At 49.3% G+C, this 14,271-nt stretch overlaps 3 gene segments (V, D, J or C); all 3 read right to left on the bottom strand.

Moving 5' to 3' along the window:
* Positions 1–5,389: 5,389 nt before the first annotated feature.
* Positions 5,390–6,651, bottom strand: LOC138752945 (T cell receptor beta variable 6-8-like). The segment is given in 2 exon segments: positions 5,390–5,718; positions 6,527–6,651. Coding segments are annotated over 2 exon segments (378 nt in total).
* Positions 6,652–7,748: 1,097 nt separating this feature from the next.
* Positions 7,749–9,253, bottom strand: LOC138752459 (T cell receptor alpha variable 3-like). The segment is given in 2 exon segments: positions 7,749–8,206; positions 9,008–9,253. Coding segments are annotated over 2 exon segments (378 nt in total).
* Positions 9,254–10,234: 981 nt separating this feature from the next.
* On the bottom strand, positions 10,235–11,588 carry LOC138752944 (T cell receptor beta variable 6-8-like). The segment is given in 2 exon segments: positions 10,235–10,716; positions 11,417–11,588. Coding segments are annotated over 2 exon segments (531 nt in total).
* Between the last annotated feature and the right edge of the window lie 2,683 nt (positions 11,589–14,271).

Here is a 14,271-nt window from a genome sequence, read left to right as displayed (position 1 = left end):
AGTAAAATTAAATATTTGGGAGTTGTTGTGAATAAAGAATATCAAGATTTATATAATTTAAACTATATACCGTTACTGAATAAGATTAAAGCTGATTTATGTAGGTGGAAAGATTTACCATTAACTTTAATTGGAAGAGTGAATTGTATAAATATGAATATTTATCCCCGGATACAATATCTCTTTCAATCTATACTGAGTGCAATACCAAATAATTTTTTAAGGAAATAAAAAAAGTAATTCGGTTATTTTTATGGAAAGGTAAATTGACAAAGGCTTCTATGCAAAAATTAACCTGGCGTTATGAATTATGTGGTTTAAAATTAACACCTTTCAGAATTATTATGAAGCTACACAATTGAAATTTATTTAAGATTATTTTATATTAAGCAACCGCCTTAGATGGGAAAAAAATTGAGAGGATCAGATTTTTGAAGATAATATCACTCATCTTATTTATAAATAAAATCGTTCATTGTTACAAACGTTTAAATTACCTGTATTACGACATATAATGAATATTTGGTATAAACGAAATCAATGTATAGGTTCTAAAGGAAAAAATATCTATAAAATCACTGTTATATCAAAATAAATTAATTCCTTTTTCTTTATATAATCCTTATTTGAAAGATTGGGAAATGAAAGGAGTAAGTACGATACGGGATTGTTTTAAGGCAGGAAGATTTTCTACATTTAATAGATTACGGGAGCAATATGATATTTTGCCAAATTCTTTATTTGTTTACTATCAGGTTCGGAATTTTTTTAAAATAAATTATGGACAGGATTCAGTTTTCCCAAGACAAACGAAGTTTGAGTTATTAATTGCAGATAAAGGTAAAAAGGGGTTTATTTCAGATATGTATCGGTTATTACAGGAGAAAATGGAGAAAGTGGATATGAATAAAATGAAGGAGAAATGGGAGAATGATTTAGATATTGTTTTGTCAAGGGAAGAAGGGTCAAATATGTTTACTGATAGTGTTACAAAATTGCTTAATGTGAGGTATAATATGGTTACTTATAGCTTTTTACATCAATTATATTTAACTCCTGAAAACTGAAGAAATATGGCTTTAGTTTGTCAGACGTGTTTTAGATGTGGGGAACAGAGAGGTACTTTTATACATACAGTTTGGTTATGTGGAAAAGTTCAATCCTTTTCGGAAAAGTTGTAAAATTTTTGAGAGATTTGTTCAAAATAGATTGGCAATTGGATCCAATGACGTGTTTATTGGGTTATATGAATGCATTAAATGTAAGGTTACGGATGAATAAACAATATTTAGCTTTTATACAATTAGAGTTAGCAGTAGTGAGAAAATGTATAGCTGTTACATGGAAACATTAAGTAGAATTAAGTGTACAAAGATGGCATAATGAATAACAATCATGTTTATATTTGAAAAAAATTAACTTATAATTTACAAACTAATTATTCTTTTTTGTTGAAATGTGGAGTTCATATTTAAAATATATGGCTATAGATTTTAAGTTAATGATTTGTGTGGATTTGGCACACCAAACAGTTACAATTTAATACCCGTCTAAGTAAAACCCGTATGTTTAAGGCTCCAGGGGGGAAGGGGGTAGTTTAGTTTAGTTTAGTTTAGTTTAGTTTAGTTTAGTTTAATTTAGTTAAGGGGAGGGGAAGGGGTGCCTTTATTTCATTTTGCATTTTATGTTCATTTTTATGAAAATATTAATTTTATTTTGAAGTCAGATAGATAGAAAGAAAGAGAGAGAGATAGACAGACAGACAGATGGACAGACAGAGATCGATAGTTAGAGATAGAGAGAGAGAGATGAGTAGATAGATAGATAGATAGAGAGATAGATAGATAGATAGATAGATAGATAGATAGATAGATAGATAGATAGACAGACAGACAGACAGACAGATAGGTAGAAAGTAGGCTGGAAGTCAGAAAGACACAGATAGATAGATAGACAGACAGACAGACAGATAGGTAGAAAGAAGGTTGGAAGTCAGACAGACACAGATAGGTATATGGATAGATAGATAGATAGACAGACAGACAGATAGATAGATAGATAGATAGATAGATAGATAGATAGATAGATAGATAGATATGCAGATAGATGGATAGAAAGGTAGAACCCGCTCTTTTGATTCCCCTACACTCTTCCTGTCTTTCCATTTCTTCAACCCTCCCAGCCATCCCTCCTCCCCATGCTCCCTTCTTGTTCCCCCACCGATCCTACGCTGCTTATCACAACCCCCTCTATTCACCCACTACCCAACTCACCCAGCCATTCCCGGCACTCCATTCCCTCCTTCCTCCACCGAACATCCCATGCCTATCACAACTCCTCAATACACACACCCACCTCCATCAAACATATTCATTCCACCCACCATCCTCGTCCCCACCCACCCCGCCATCCCTCCTCCACCTGCTCTCTGCTCTCTCTTTCCTCCACCGATCCATCACTTCCTGGACCATCCCCCTGTATCCATCCACCCACACCCCTCTACCCACCCATCTATACCTCCTTCTCCTGCTCTCCCCATTCTCTTTGCACCACTTTTCCTCCCTTGCCTCTCCCACTCTCCACTCCCGCTACCCCTACTCTTTTGTCCAGAATTTTCTCATGCTTTGGTGAACGTCTCAAGCCCTTACTGCATTAAGGACATTGTTGGAGACGCTGAGCATCTCCACCATTGCTTGTGTTTCTCACCAATTTCCCTAGTGGCGGGACGCCGGTAATGCAGCCTCATTTCCGGCCGCATCCCGCCAGCGGAATCCGTGCATCGCACCAACCCTGCCCCCTAGCGGCCACAGTGGAGCCCTGCGAGAACCCTGCAAGTTTTAGTCACCGGAGACCCGGCCCATCAACCTCCGAGCGACACAACAGGCGCAAAGGTAGACGGCGGAGTGGGAAGGCGAAGCGTCACTCAGTTCCAGAGTGAACCGGGTGCTACTGGTTCCTTTCGCCTGGAAGGATTCGGAGGTGTAACTTTGGACAATATCCTGACCAGCGGAATGAAAGAGAGCTTCGATAGGCCGGTTGGGATGTTGTCCGTACAAGTACATGTAAGTATAGCCCGTGTTGAGAAGTGTGCATGTGATGGTAGTAGACTGGTTCGCTCCAATGGACACGTAGAGAGGCGATTGCGTAACGAACGCACCCAGGATACCTGCAAGAGGGTGAGAGATCGACACGATTAATCGCCAATATTTGCTAATGGAGTTCACGGCACCTGAGCTGGGCGCTTCCCAATCCCCGTTACCCTCTGTCTCCTCCCGACCCTCCCTGAAGAGGCCGGGAAAACATGCGGGGCCGAGGCTGCTTCAATATCGTCCCCCGTCCCACCCTCTGTTCCCCCCCCCCCCCACTGCTCGCACCCATCCCAGTCGCGAACTCGGATCGCGATGACTCGAGGATTGAAGGTGAGGGTGTAGAGTTTTAAGAGCACCCTGATGGGTATGGAGGGCGGTGGGTATACAGATCGCGCAGGCGCAGTGGGTGGTTGGGTGAGGGTCTGTTGCAACGTTTTAGAATCAGTCGGGTGGATCCGTAGATAGGATGGAGTTTAGAGGGGGCGTGGGGTACGTCGGCGGGACGGGTCCGTGGTCGGGAAGGGATTTGAGGGGGCGTGGGGCAAGTAGGCGGGACGGATCCGTGGATGTGACTGGGTTAAGAGCGGGGTGGGCTAGGTCAGCGGACCGATCTATTGACTGGACGGGTTTTAGAGGAGCGTGGGGCAGGTACGACAAGTGTGGGTGGGACGGAATCACAGGTAGGACTGCTTAAGACGGGACTTGGTCAGGTGGACACTTGTACGGATAAACAGCCAGGATGCGTTTGGGAGTCTGCGGGACTTCGGCGGTTGGTGTAAAATGGGAAATGTGGGCCGAAGCACCTGTTTCCACGCTCTCGAAACCCAGGATTCCATCCGGAAAGGGATGGGATGGGAGTCTTGTTCCGCCCGCCACCAGTTACTAACTCCTCACCCCCTCTCGTTTCCCTGTGTCTGTTGGAGATAGTTACCCGGGAGGGAGATCACAACGTGAAAAAGCATGCTGGAGCATGCACCATCCTTCAACGGATTCGTTCTCACTCGCTTCGGAACTCAAAACCAGGTTTCATTCGGAGTACACCGTTCTGTCCGATCCGAATGTCACGGTCAGATTGGGCGTCTGCCGCCTGCATCATTTCCTGCAGTCATTACAGCATAACCCCCACCTCTCTATGAGTCTATCGTCATCATAGCTCCGCCTTCAAAGGAGAGGCGGGGTGGGGTAATTCAGACTGCAGTCGTGGCAGGGAAAGTCGATCACCTACAGCGACTGGACACTGGGCGTCGACCCATTACTCCGTTGGGCACATTGTTGGATGTGTGGATGGATGGATTGGTGGAAGGATGGATGGATGGATGAGTGGAGCTGAATGGTGGATGAATAGATAGAGAGATATACGGATGGACGGATAGATAGATTGATGTATAGATGTATAGAGAAAGAGCGGATGGATGGATACATAGAAAGATGAATGGAAGGGTAGATAGCTAGATAGATAGATAGATAGATAGATAGATAGATAGATAGATAGATAGATAGATAGAGAGATAGATAGATATGCAGATGGATGGATGGATAGATATGCAGATAGACAGATAGATACATACATACATACATACATAGATTGATAGATAGATATGCAGATAGATGTATCCATCTATAGGTAGATGGATAGGTAGAAACCGCTCGCCTTTTGATTCCCTCCACTCTTCTTGTCTTTCCAGTTCTTACACTCTCCCAGCCATTCACCCTCCCCCTGCTCCCCTCTCCTTTCCCCAACGATCCTCGCCTGCTTGTCAGAACCCCGTCTATCCACCCATTACTCTACCCACCTAGCCATTCCCGCCTCTCCATTCCCTCCAACGATCCTCCCATGCCTGTCACAATCCCTCTATACACCCACCCACTATCAAACACCCTCATTCCTCCCACCCACCCCGCCAGCCCTACTCCCCCTGCTCTCCACCCACTCTCCTCCACCGATTCACCCTGGGCCACGCCCCTGTATTAACCACTACATCCACCCACCCACCTACTCCTTCTCCCGCTCTCCCCTTCCTCCTTCCTCCAGCCAACCTCCCCTGCCTCTCCCACTCTCCACTGCCGATCCCCCTACTTTTTTGTCCAGCATTTACACACGCGTTAGTGAACGCCTCAAGGACATTGTTGGACACGCTGAGCTTCTTCACCATGGCTTGTGTTTCTCAGCCCTTCCGCTAGTAGCGGGACGCCAGTAACGCAGCTTCATCTCAGGCCGCATCCCTCCGTCGGAATCCGTGTATGGCACCAACCCAGACCTCCAACAGCCACAGGGGCGCACGGCGAGAACCCTGCAGGTTTTAGTCACCAGAGTCCCGGCCCGTCAACCTCCGTGCGATACTACAGGCGCAAAGGTAGACGGCGGAGTGGGAGGGCGAGGCGTCGCTCAGTTCCAGGGTGAACCTGGTGCTACTGGTTCTTTTCGCCTGGAAGGATTCGGAGGTGTAACTTTGGACAATATCCTGACCAGCGGAATAAAAGAGAGCTTCGATTGGCCGGTCGGGATGTTGTCGGTACCAGTACATGTTACTATAGCCCGTGTTGAGAAGTGTGCATGTGATGGTCATAGACTGGCTCCTTCCAATGGTCACGGAGGGAGGTGATTGCGTTACGAACGCCCCCAGAATCCCTGCAAGAGGGTGAGAGAGAGACACGATTTGTCGCCAATATTTGTAATATAATTCACGGCACCCGAGCTGGGCGCTCGACAATCCCCGTCCCACCACCCACCCACCCCCCCCCCCCACCCCCCCGTCTCCTCCCAACCCTCTCTGAAGAAGCCGGGAAAACATAGAGGGCCGAGACTGATTCAATAGGGTACCCCCTCCCCACCCTCCATTCCCCCACCCCCACTGCTTGCACCCGTCCCTGTCGCGAACTCGGATCGCGATGCCTCGGAGGATTGAAGGTGAGGGTGTAGAGTTTTAACAGCACCCCGAGGGGTATGGAGGGCGGTGGTTGTACAGAATGCCAGGCGCAGTGGGTGGTTGGGTGAGGGTCTGTTGCCACGTTTTAGAATCAGTCGAGCGGATCCGTAGATAGGATGGAGTTTAGAGGGGGCGTGGGGCAGGTCGGCGGGACGGGGAAGAGTGGGGTGGGGCAGGTCGGCGGACCGATCTGTTGACGGGATGGGTTTTAGAGGAGCGTGGAGCAGGTGCGACCAGTGTGGGTGGGACAGAACCACAGATAGGACTGCTTGAGACGGGACTTGGTCAGGTGGACACTTGGACGGAATCACAGCCAGGATGCATTTGGGAGTCTGCGGGACTTCGGCGGTTGGTGTAAAATGGGAAATCTGGGCCGAAGCGACTGTTTCCACGCTCTGCGAACCCAGGATTCCATCAGGAAAGGGATGGGATGGGAGTATTGTCCCGCCCGCCACCAGTTACTTTGTCCTCACCCCCTCTCATTTCCCTGTGTCTGTTGGAGATAGTTACCCGGGAGGGAGATCACAAGGTGAAAGAAGCACGCTGGAGCATGCACCATCCTTCAACGGATTCGCTCTCACTCGCTTCGGAACTCAAAACCAGGTTTCATTCGGAGAACACCGTTCTGTCCTATCCGAATGTCATGGTCAGATTGGGCCACTGCCGCCTGCATCATTTCCTGCAGTCATCACAGCACAACCCCCACCTCTCTATGAGTCTATCGTCATCATAGCTCCGCCTTCAAAGGAGAGGCGGGGTGGGGTAATTCAGACTGCAGGCGTGGCAGGGAAAGTCGATCACCTACAGCGACTGGACACTGGGCGTCGACCCATTACTCCGTCGGGCACATTGTTGGATGTATGGATGGATGTATTGGTGGAAGGATGGATGGGTGGATGAGCGAAGATTGAAGGATACGTGGATGAATAGATAGAGAGACATACGGATGAACGGATGGATGGATAGATAGATTGAACAATAGATAGCAAAATGTATAGAGAATGAGCGGATGGATGGATACATAGAAAGATGGATGGAAAGGTAGATAGATAGATAGATAGATAGATACATAGATAGATAGATAGATAGATAGATAGATAGATACATAGATAGATAGATAGATAGATGGATGGGATGAGATAGATAGATAGATAGAAAGATAGAGATAGAAACCGCTCGACGTTTGATTCCCCTCCCCTCTTCTTTTCTTTCCAGTTCTTCACACTCTCCCAGCCAGCCATCCTCCCCCTGCTCCCATCTCCTTCCCCCACCGATCTTCGACTGCTTGTCAGAACCCCGTCTATCCACCGACTACCCTACCCACCTAGCCATTCCCGGCTCTCCATTCCCTCCAACGATCCTCCCATGCCTGTCACAATCCCTCTATACACCCACCCACCTCTATCAAACTTTCTCATTCTTCCCACCCACCCCGCCAGCCCTCCTTCCCCTGCTCTCCCCTCCCACCCTCCACCGATTCACCACTTCCTGGGCCACCACCCTGTATTAGCCACTATATCTACCCACCCACCCAGCTATATTTCCTACTCCTGCTCTCACCTTCCTCCTTCCTCCAGCCAACCTCCCCTGCCTCTCCCACTCTCCTCTCCCGCTCCCCCTTCACATTTCACCAGCATTTTCTCACGCTTTAGTGAACGCCTCAAGCCCTTACTGCATCAAGGACATTGTTGGACATGCTGAGCTTCTTCACCATGGCTTGTGTTTCTCACCCCTTCCGCTAGCAGCGGGACGCCAGTAATGCAGCCTCATCTCCGGCCGCATCCCTCCGGCGGAATCCGTGCATCGCACCAACCCTGCCCCCTAGCAGCCACAGAGGCGCACGGCGAGAACCCTGCTGGTTTTAGTCACCGGAGACCCAGCCCTTCAACCTTCGTGCGAAACTACAGGCGCAAAGGTAGACGGCGGAGTGGGAGGGCGAGGCGTCGCTCAGTTCCAGGGTGAACCGGGTGCTACTGGTTCTTTTCGCCTGGAAGGATTCGGAGGTGTAACTTTGGACAATATCCTGACCAGCGGAATAAAAGAGAGCTTCGATTGGCCGATCGGGATGTTGTCGGTACCAGTAGAGTTGAGGATAGCCCGTGTTGAGAAGTGTGCATGTGATGGTGATAGTCTGGCTCGCTCCAATGGACACGGAGGGAGGCGATTGCGTTACGAACGCCCCCAGAATCCCTGCAAGAGGGTGAGAGAGAGACACGATTTGTCGCCAATATTTGTAATATAATTCACGGCACCAGAGCTGGGCGCTCGACAATCCCCGTCCCCCCTCCCCCCCCCCCCCCCCCCCGGTCTCCTCCCAACCCTTTCGGAAGAGGCCAGGAAAACAGGTAGGGCCGAGACTGATTCAATTGCGTACCCCCTCCCCACCCTCCATCCCCCCACCCCCCACTGCTCGCACCCGTCCCCGACACGAACTCGGATCGCGATTCCTCGAAGGATTAAAGGTGAGGGTGTAGAATTTTAACATCACCCTGAGAGGAATGGAGGGCAGTGGGTGTACAAAACGCGCACGTGCAGTGGGTGGTTGGGTGAGGGTCGGTTGCAACGTTTTAGAATTAGTTGGGCGGATCCGTAGATAGGACGGAGTTCAGATGGGGCGTGGGGCGGGACGGATCCGTGGATGTGACTGGGTGAAGAGCGGGGTCGGGCAGGTCGGCGGACCGATTTGTTGACGGGACGGGTTTTAGAGGAGCGTGGAGCAGGTGCGACCAGTGTGGGTGGGACGGAACCACAGGTAGGACTGCTTGAGACGGGACTTGGTCAGGTGGACACTTGGACGGATTCACAACCAGGATGCGTTTGGGAGTCTGCGGGACTTCGGCGGTTGGTGTAAAGGCCGAAGCGCCTGTTTCCACGCTCTCCAAACCCAGGATTCCATCAGGAAAGGGATGGGATGGGAGTCTTGTTCCCCCCGCCACCAGTTACTTAGCCCTCACCCCCTCTCGTTTCCCTGTGCCTGTTGATGATAGTTACCCGGGAGGGAGATAACAAGGTGAAAGAAGCACGCTGGAGCATCCACCATCCTTCAACGGATTCGCTTTCACTCGCTTCGGGACTCAAAACCAGGTTTCATTATTCGGAGTACACTGTTCTATCCGATCCGAATGTCCCGGTCAGATTGGACGTCTGCGGCCTGCATCATTTCCTGCAGTCATCACAGCATAACCCCCACCTCTCTATGAGTCTATCGTCATCATAGCTCCGCCTTCAAAGGCGAGGCGGGGTGGGGTAATTCAGACTGCAGGCGTGGCAGGGAAATGCGGTCACCTACAGCGACTGGACACCGGGGGCCGATCCATTACTCAGTCGGGCACATTGTTGGATGTGTGGATCGATGGATTGGTGGAAGGATGGATGGATGGATGAGTGGAGCTGGATGGTGGATGAATAGATAGAGAGATATACGGATGGATGGATAGATAGATTGATCAAAAGATAGCAAGATGTATAGAGAAAGGCGGATGGATGGATGGATGGATATATAGAAAGATGGATAGAAGGGTAGATAGATAGATAGATAGATAGATAGATAGATAGATAGATAGATAGATAGATAGATAGAGAGATAGATCGATAGATGGATAGATAGATAGATAGATAGATAGATAGATAGATAGATAGATAGATAGATAGATATGCAGATAGATGCATAGATAGGTAGAAACCGCTCGTCTTTTGATTCCCCTCCCCTCTTCTTGTCTTTCCAGTTCTCCCAGCCATCCATCCTCCCCCTGGTCCCCTCTCCTTCCCCCACCGATCCTCGCCTGCTTGTCAGAACCCCGTCGATGCACTCATTACTCTACCCACCTAGCCATTCCCGCCTCTCCATTCCCTCCAACGATCCTGCCATGCCTGTCTCAACCCCTCTGTACACCCACCCACATCTATCAAACACCATCATTCCTCCCACCCACCCCGCCATCCCTCGTCCCCCTGCTCTCCCCTCCCACCCTCCTCCACCGATCCACCACTTCCTGGGCCGGTATTAACCTACTATATCCACCCACCCACTCCTCTCTACCCTCCCAGCTATACCTCTTTCTCTTGCTCTCCCCATCCTCCTTGCACCACTTTTCCTCCCCTGCCTTTCCCACTCTCCTCTCCTACTCCCCTATTCTTTTGTCCAACATTTTCTCATGCTTTGGTGAACGCCTCAAGCCCTTACTGCATCAAGGACATTGTTGGACACGCTGAGCTTCTTCACCATGGCTTGTGTTTCTCACCCCTTCCGCTAGCAGCGGGACGCCGGTAATGCAGCCTCGTCTCCGGCCGCATCTCGCCGGCGGAATCCGTGCATCGCACAACCCTGCCCTCTAGCAGCCACAGAGGCGCACGGCGAGAACCCTGCTGGTTTTGGTCACCAGATTCCCGGCCCGTCAACCTCCGTGCGACACTACAGGCGCAAAGGTAGACGGCGGAGTGGGAGGGCGAGGCGTCGCTCAGTTCCAGGGTGAACCTGGTGCTACTGGTTCTTTTCGCCTGGAAGGATTCGGAGGTGTAACTTTGGACAATATCCTGACCAGCGGAATAAAAGAGAGCTTCGATTGGCCGGTCGGGATGTTGTCGGTACCAGTACATGTAAGTGTAGCCCGTGTTGAGAAGTGTGCATGTGATGGTCGTAGACTGGCTCGCTCCAATGGACACGGAGAAGGGCGATTGCGTAACGAACGCCCCCAGAATCCCTGCAAGAGGGTGAGTGAGAGAGAGAGAGAGAGACAAGATTTGTCGCCAAAATTTGCTAATGGAATTCTCGGCACCTGAGCTGTGCGCTTTCAGTCCCCTTTCCCCCCGATCATCTCCCAACCCTCCCTGAAGAGGCCGGGAAAACATATGGGGCAAAGGCTGCTTCAATTGCGTCCCTGCTCCCCCCCCCCACCCACTCCACCTCCACTGCTCGCACCCGTCCCCGTCGCAAACTTGGATCGCGATGCCTCGGAGGATTGGAGGTGAGGGGGTAGAGCTTTAACAGGACCTTGAGTGGTATGGAGGGCGGTGGGTGTACAGAACGCGTTGGGGCAGTGTGTGGTTTGGTGAGGGTCTACTGCATCAGTGTAGAATCAGTTGGGCGGATCCGAAGATGGGACCGGGTTTAACAGATTGTGGGACAGATGCGACCAGTGTGGGTGGGACGGAACCACAGGTAGGACGGGTTGAATCTGGACTTAGCCAGGTGGGCACTTGGACGGATTCACAGTCAGGAAGCGTTTGGGAGTATGTGGGACTTGGGCGGTTAGGGTAACATGTGAACATTGGGCCGAAGCGCCTATTTCCACGCTCTCCAAACCCAGGATTCCATCCGGAAAGAGATGGGATGGGAATCTTGTTCCGCCCGCCACCAAAGTTATTTGGTCTCGTTTCCCTGTGCCTGTTGGAGATAGTTACCCGGGAGGGAGATCATAAACTGAACGAAGCACGCTGGAGCATGCACCATCCTTCAACGGATTTGCTCTCACTCGCTCTGGGACTCAAAACCAGGTTTCATTCGGAGTCCACCGTTCTGTCCGATCCGAATGTCACCGTCAGATTGGGCGTCTGCCGCCTGCATCACTTCCTCACAGCACAACCCCTGCCTCTCTATGAATCTATCGACATCACAGTTCCGCCTTCAAAGGCGAGGCGTGGTGGGGTAATTCAGACTGCAGGCATGGCAGGGAAAGGCGGTCACCTACAGCGATTGGACACAGGGGGCCGACCCATTACTCCCACAGACTGAAGGGCACATTGTTGGATGGATGGACAGATAGAAAGATTAATACATAGCAGGAGATGGATGGATGGATGGATGGTCGGACGGACGGACGGATGAATGGATGGAATGAATATATCTATTCCCCTCTCACCCCACACTCTCCCAATCTCTCTCCCGTCTCAGTCCCTGCAATTCGGGCCACATCCCAGTAAATCTTTAGGGGATAATGTCCCAAACCTTTTGAACCTTTCCCTGACGTCCGGGCAACATCCCAATAAATCTTCAGGGGATCAAGTCCTGAACCTGTCGACCCTTTCCCTGTAACTCAGTCCCTGACGTCCGGGCAACATCTCAGTAAATCTTCAGGGGATAAAGTCCCGAACCTGTCGACCCTTTCCCTGTAACTCAGTCCCTGACGTCCGGGCAACATCCCAGTAAATCTTCAGTCCCGAACCTGTTGAACCTTCGCTGCCTTCTTTCTAACTGATTATGCTCTTTCCTGTCATTTGGTAACCAAAACTGCACACAAAGCATGAGATTCGGCCTCACCGATGTCTTGTAGAACTTCATGAGAACACCCTGGACTCGATGATCTGATTTATGAAGGCCAATGTCCCAAAAGCTCTCTCCACGTCCCTGTACATCCACCCACCCCACCCCATGACGCCACTTTCAGGGAACGATGTCTCTGCATTTTCTTGGATCCCCTATGTCCAACCACCCTCTTCAGGGCCAAACTGTCCACCGTTGATGTGCGGTCTTGGTCCGTCCAACATCTCGCCCTTGTCTGCATTAAACCCCATCTGCCAATTTGAAGCCCATTTCTCCAGCCTGTCCAGATCTCTCTGCAAGCTCCAAAAGCCTTCCTCGCTGGCCACAATGCCTCCGATCTTCACGTCATCTGCAAACTTGCATATCCATTTACCAAAGTATCATCCAGATTGTCTCCTGGCCTCCTGGCGGTGGGAAGTGATCTTTGCACCTCAATCCCCTGCACCCCTGCTGGCGGGACGTGAGCACTGCATCTCAATCGCCTGCACCGCCTGCTGGCAGGACCCGAGCATTGCATCTCAATCACTTGCATCCCCTGCTGGCGGGACTTGAGTGGCGCACCTCGTTTTCCTTACCTCCTGGTGGTGGGACGTGAGTATTGCATCTAAAACCCCTGCCCCTTCCCCCATGGTGGCAGGGCATGAACATTGCATCTCAATCCCCTGCACCCCCTGGTTGCGGGAAGTGACCATAGAATATCAATTCCCTGCACCCTCTGCTGGTGGGACATGAGCATCTCAACTCAAATCAAGTCAAGCCATCTTCATTTATCGTTCAGACAATAACCGCACGGTGAAAGACGAGATAGCATTTCACCAGGACTAAGGAACATATTTACATAAATATGTTAGAATAGAAGTTAAACGCATTAAAATATTTTTTTTCTAAATTTAAACACGATCATTTGGGAAAACCATCGAAACAACCTCGTCAGTTTAGGGCCTTTCCTTCTTGAGTTGAACTATTAAAGTCACAAATGCAATCGCATGACGAGGTGGAGCGGAGAATGGGCCAGAGACCAAAATGGGTCACCCCAAAAGTGCAGTGATGACATGAGGTTGGAGGTCAATGAGGGATACTGCTGAAGTAATATCTGAAAGGTCTTTCCGATATCGGGACCGGGAAGCCGCCTCAGAATGACATCCATAACAGGTAGGGTTTATTTGGGAGGAACAATAAGCTGACTTGTTCTTGGACATATGAACCACCTTAAACTGTATCAGTGTCGAGTACATATCGACAAAGTTTTAATGAATTGGAGAATGTTCCCCCATGTCTCTATCTGTAAGGGTATCTGTCACAGACAAGGTTTATATGGGGGTAACAACCAGCTATCTTATCCTTGGATGGATGGGCCATCTTAAACTGTATCAGAGAGCATCGAGCACATATCAACAAAGTTTTAATGAATTGGAGAATGTTCCTGTGTCTCTATCTGTAAGGGTATCTGTCACAGATAGGATTTATATGGGGATAACAGCGAGCTATCTTGTCCTTGGACAGATGGGCTACTTTAAACTGTATCAGAAAGTGTCTAGTACATATCAAAGAAGTTTTAACCCATGGGAGAATGTTACCCACGTCCCTATCAGTAAGGGTATCTGTCACAGATATGGTTTATATGGTTTATCTATAAATAAAGGTACCTGAATCATCTCTTTCCCATTCATTCATAACTTTATCAGAAATCATTGGCCGTATTTTCAGGATCAATTCATAAATTGTTGCTTCTGAAAGTAGATGAAACTCAATATTTTATCCGTGACTTCAGTCTGATGTGGTATCAAGGAAAGTGGAAAAAGTGACATTTGAAAGCATACTCAACTGTACGTATCTTACAAAATGTTTTAGAGGAAAATTATATTAGCTTCAAAAACATGAGGCAGGTATCATGAAAACATCTGAGACCCTTCATATTCAATAAAAGCAAATCTTGATCAATTACAGATGGTGGACCATATAACAATTACCGCACAGAAACAGGCCAGTTCAGCTT

Source organism: Narcine bancroftii, chromosome 2 (genome assembly GCF_036971445.1).
Source record: "Narcine bancroftii isolate sNarBan1 chromosome 2, sNarBan1.hap1, whole genome shotgun sequence".
Classification (NCBI taxonomy): domain Eukaryota; kingdom Metazoa; phylum Chordata; class Chondrichthyes; order Torpediniformes; family Narcinidae; genus Narcine; species Narcine bancroftii.
This window is presented reverse-complemented; position numbering and strand designations above follow the sequence as displayed.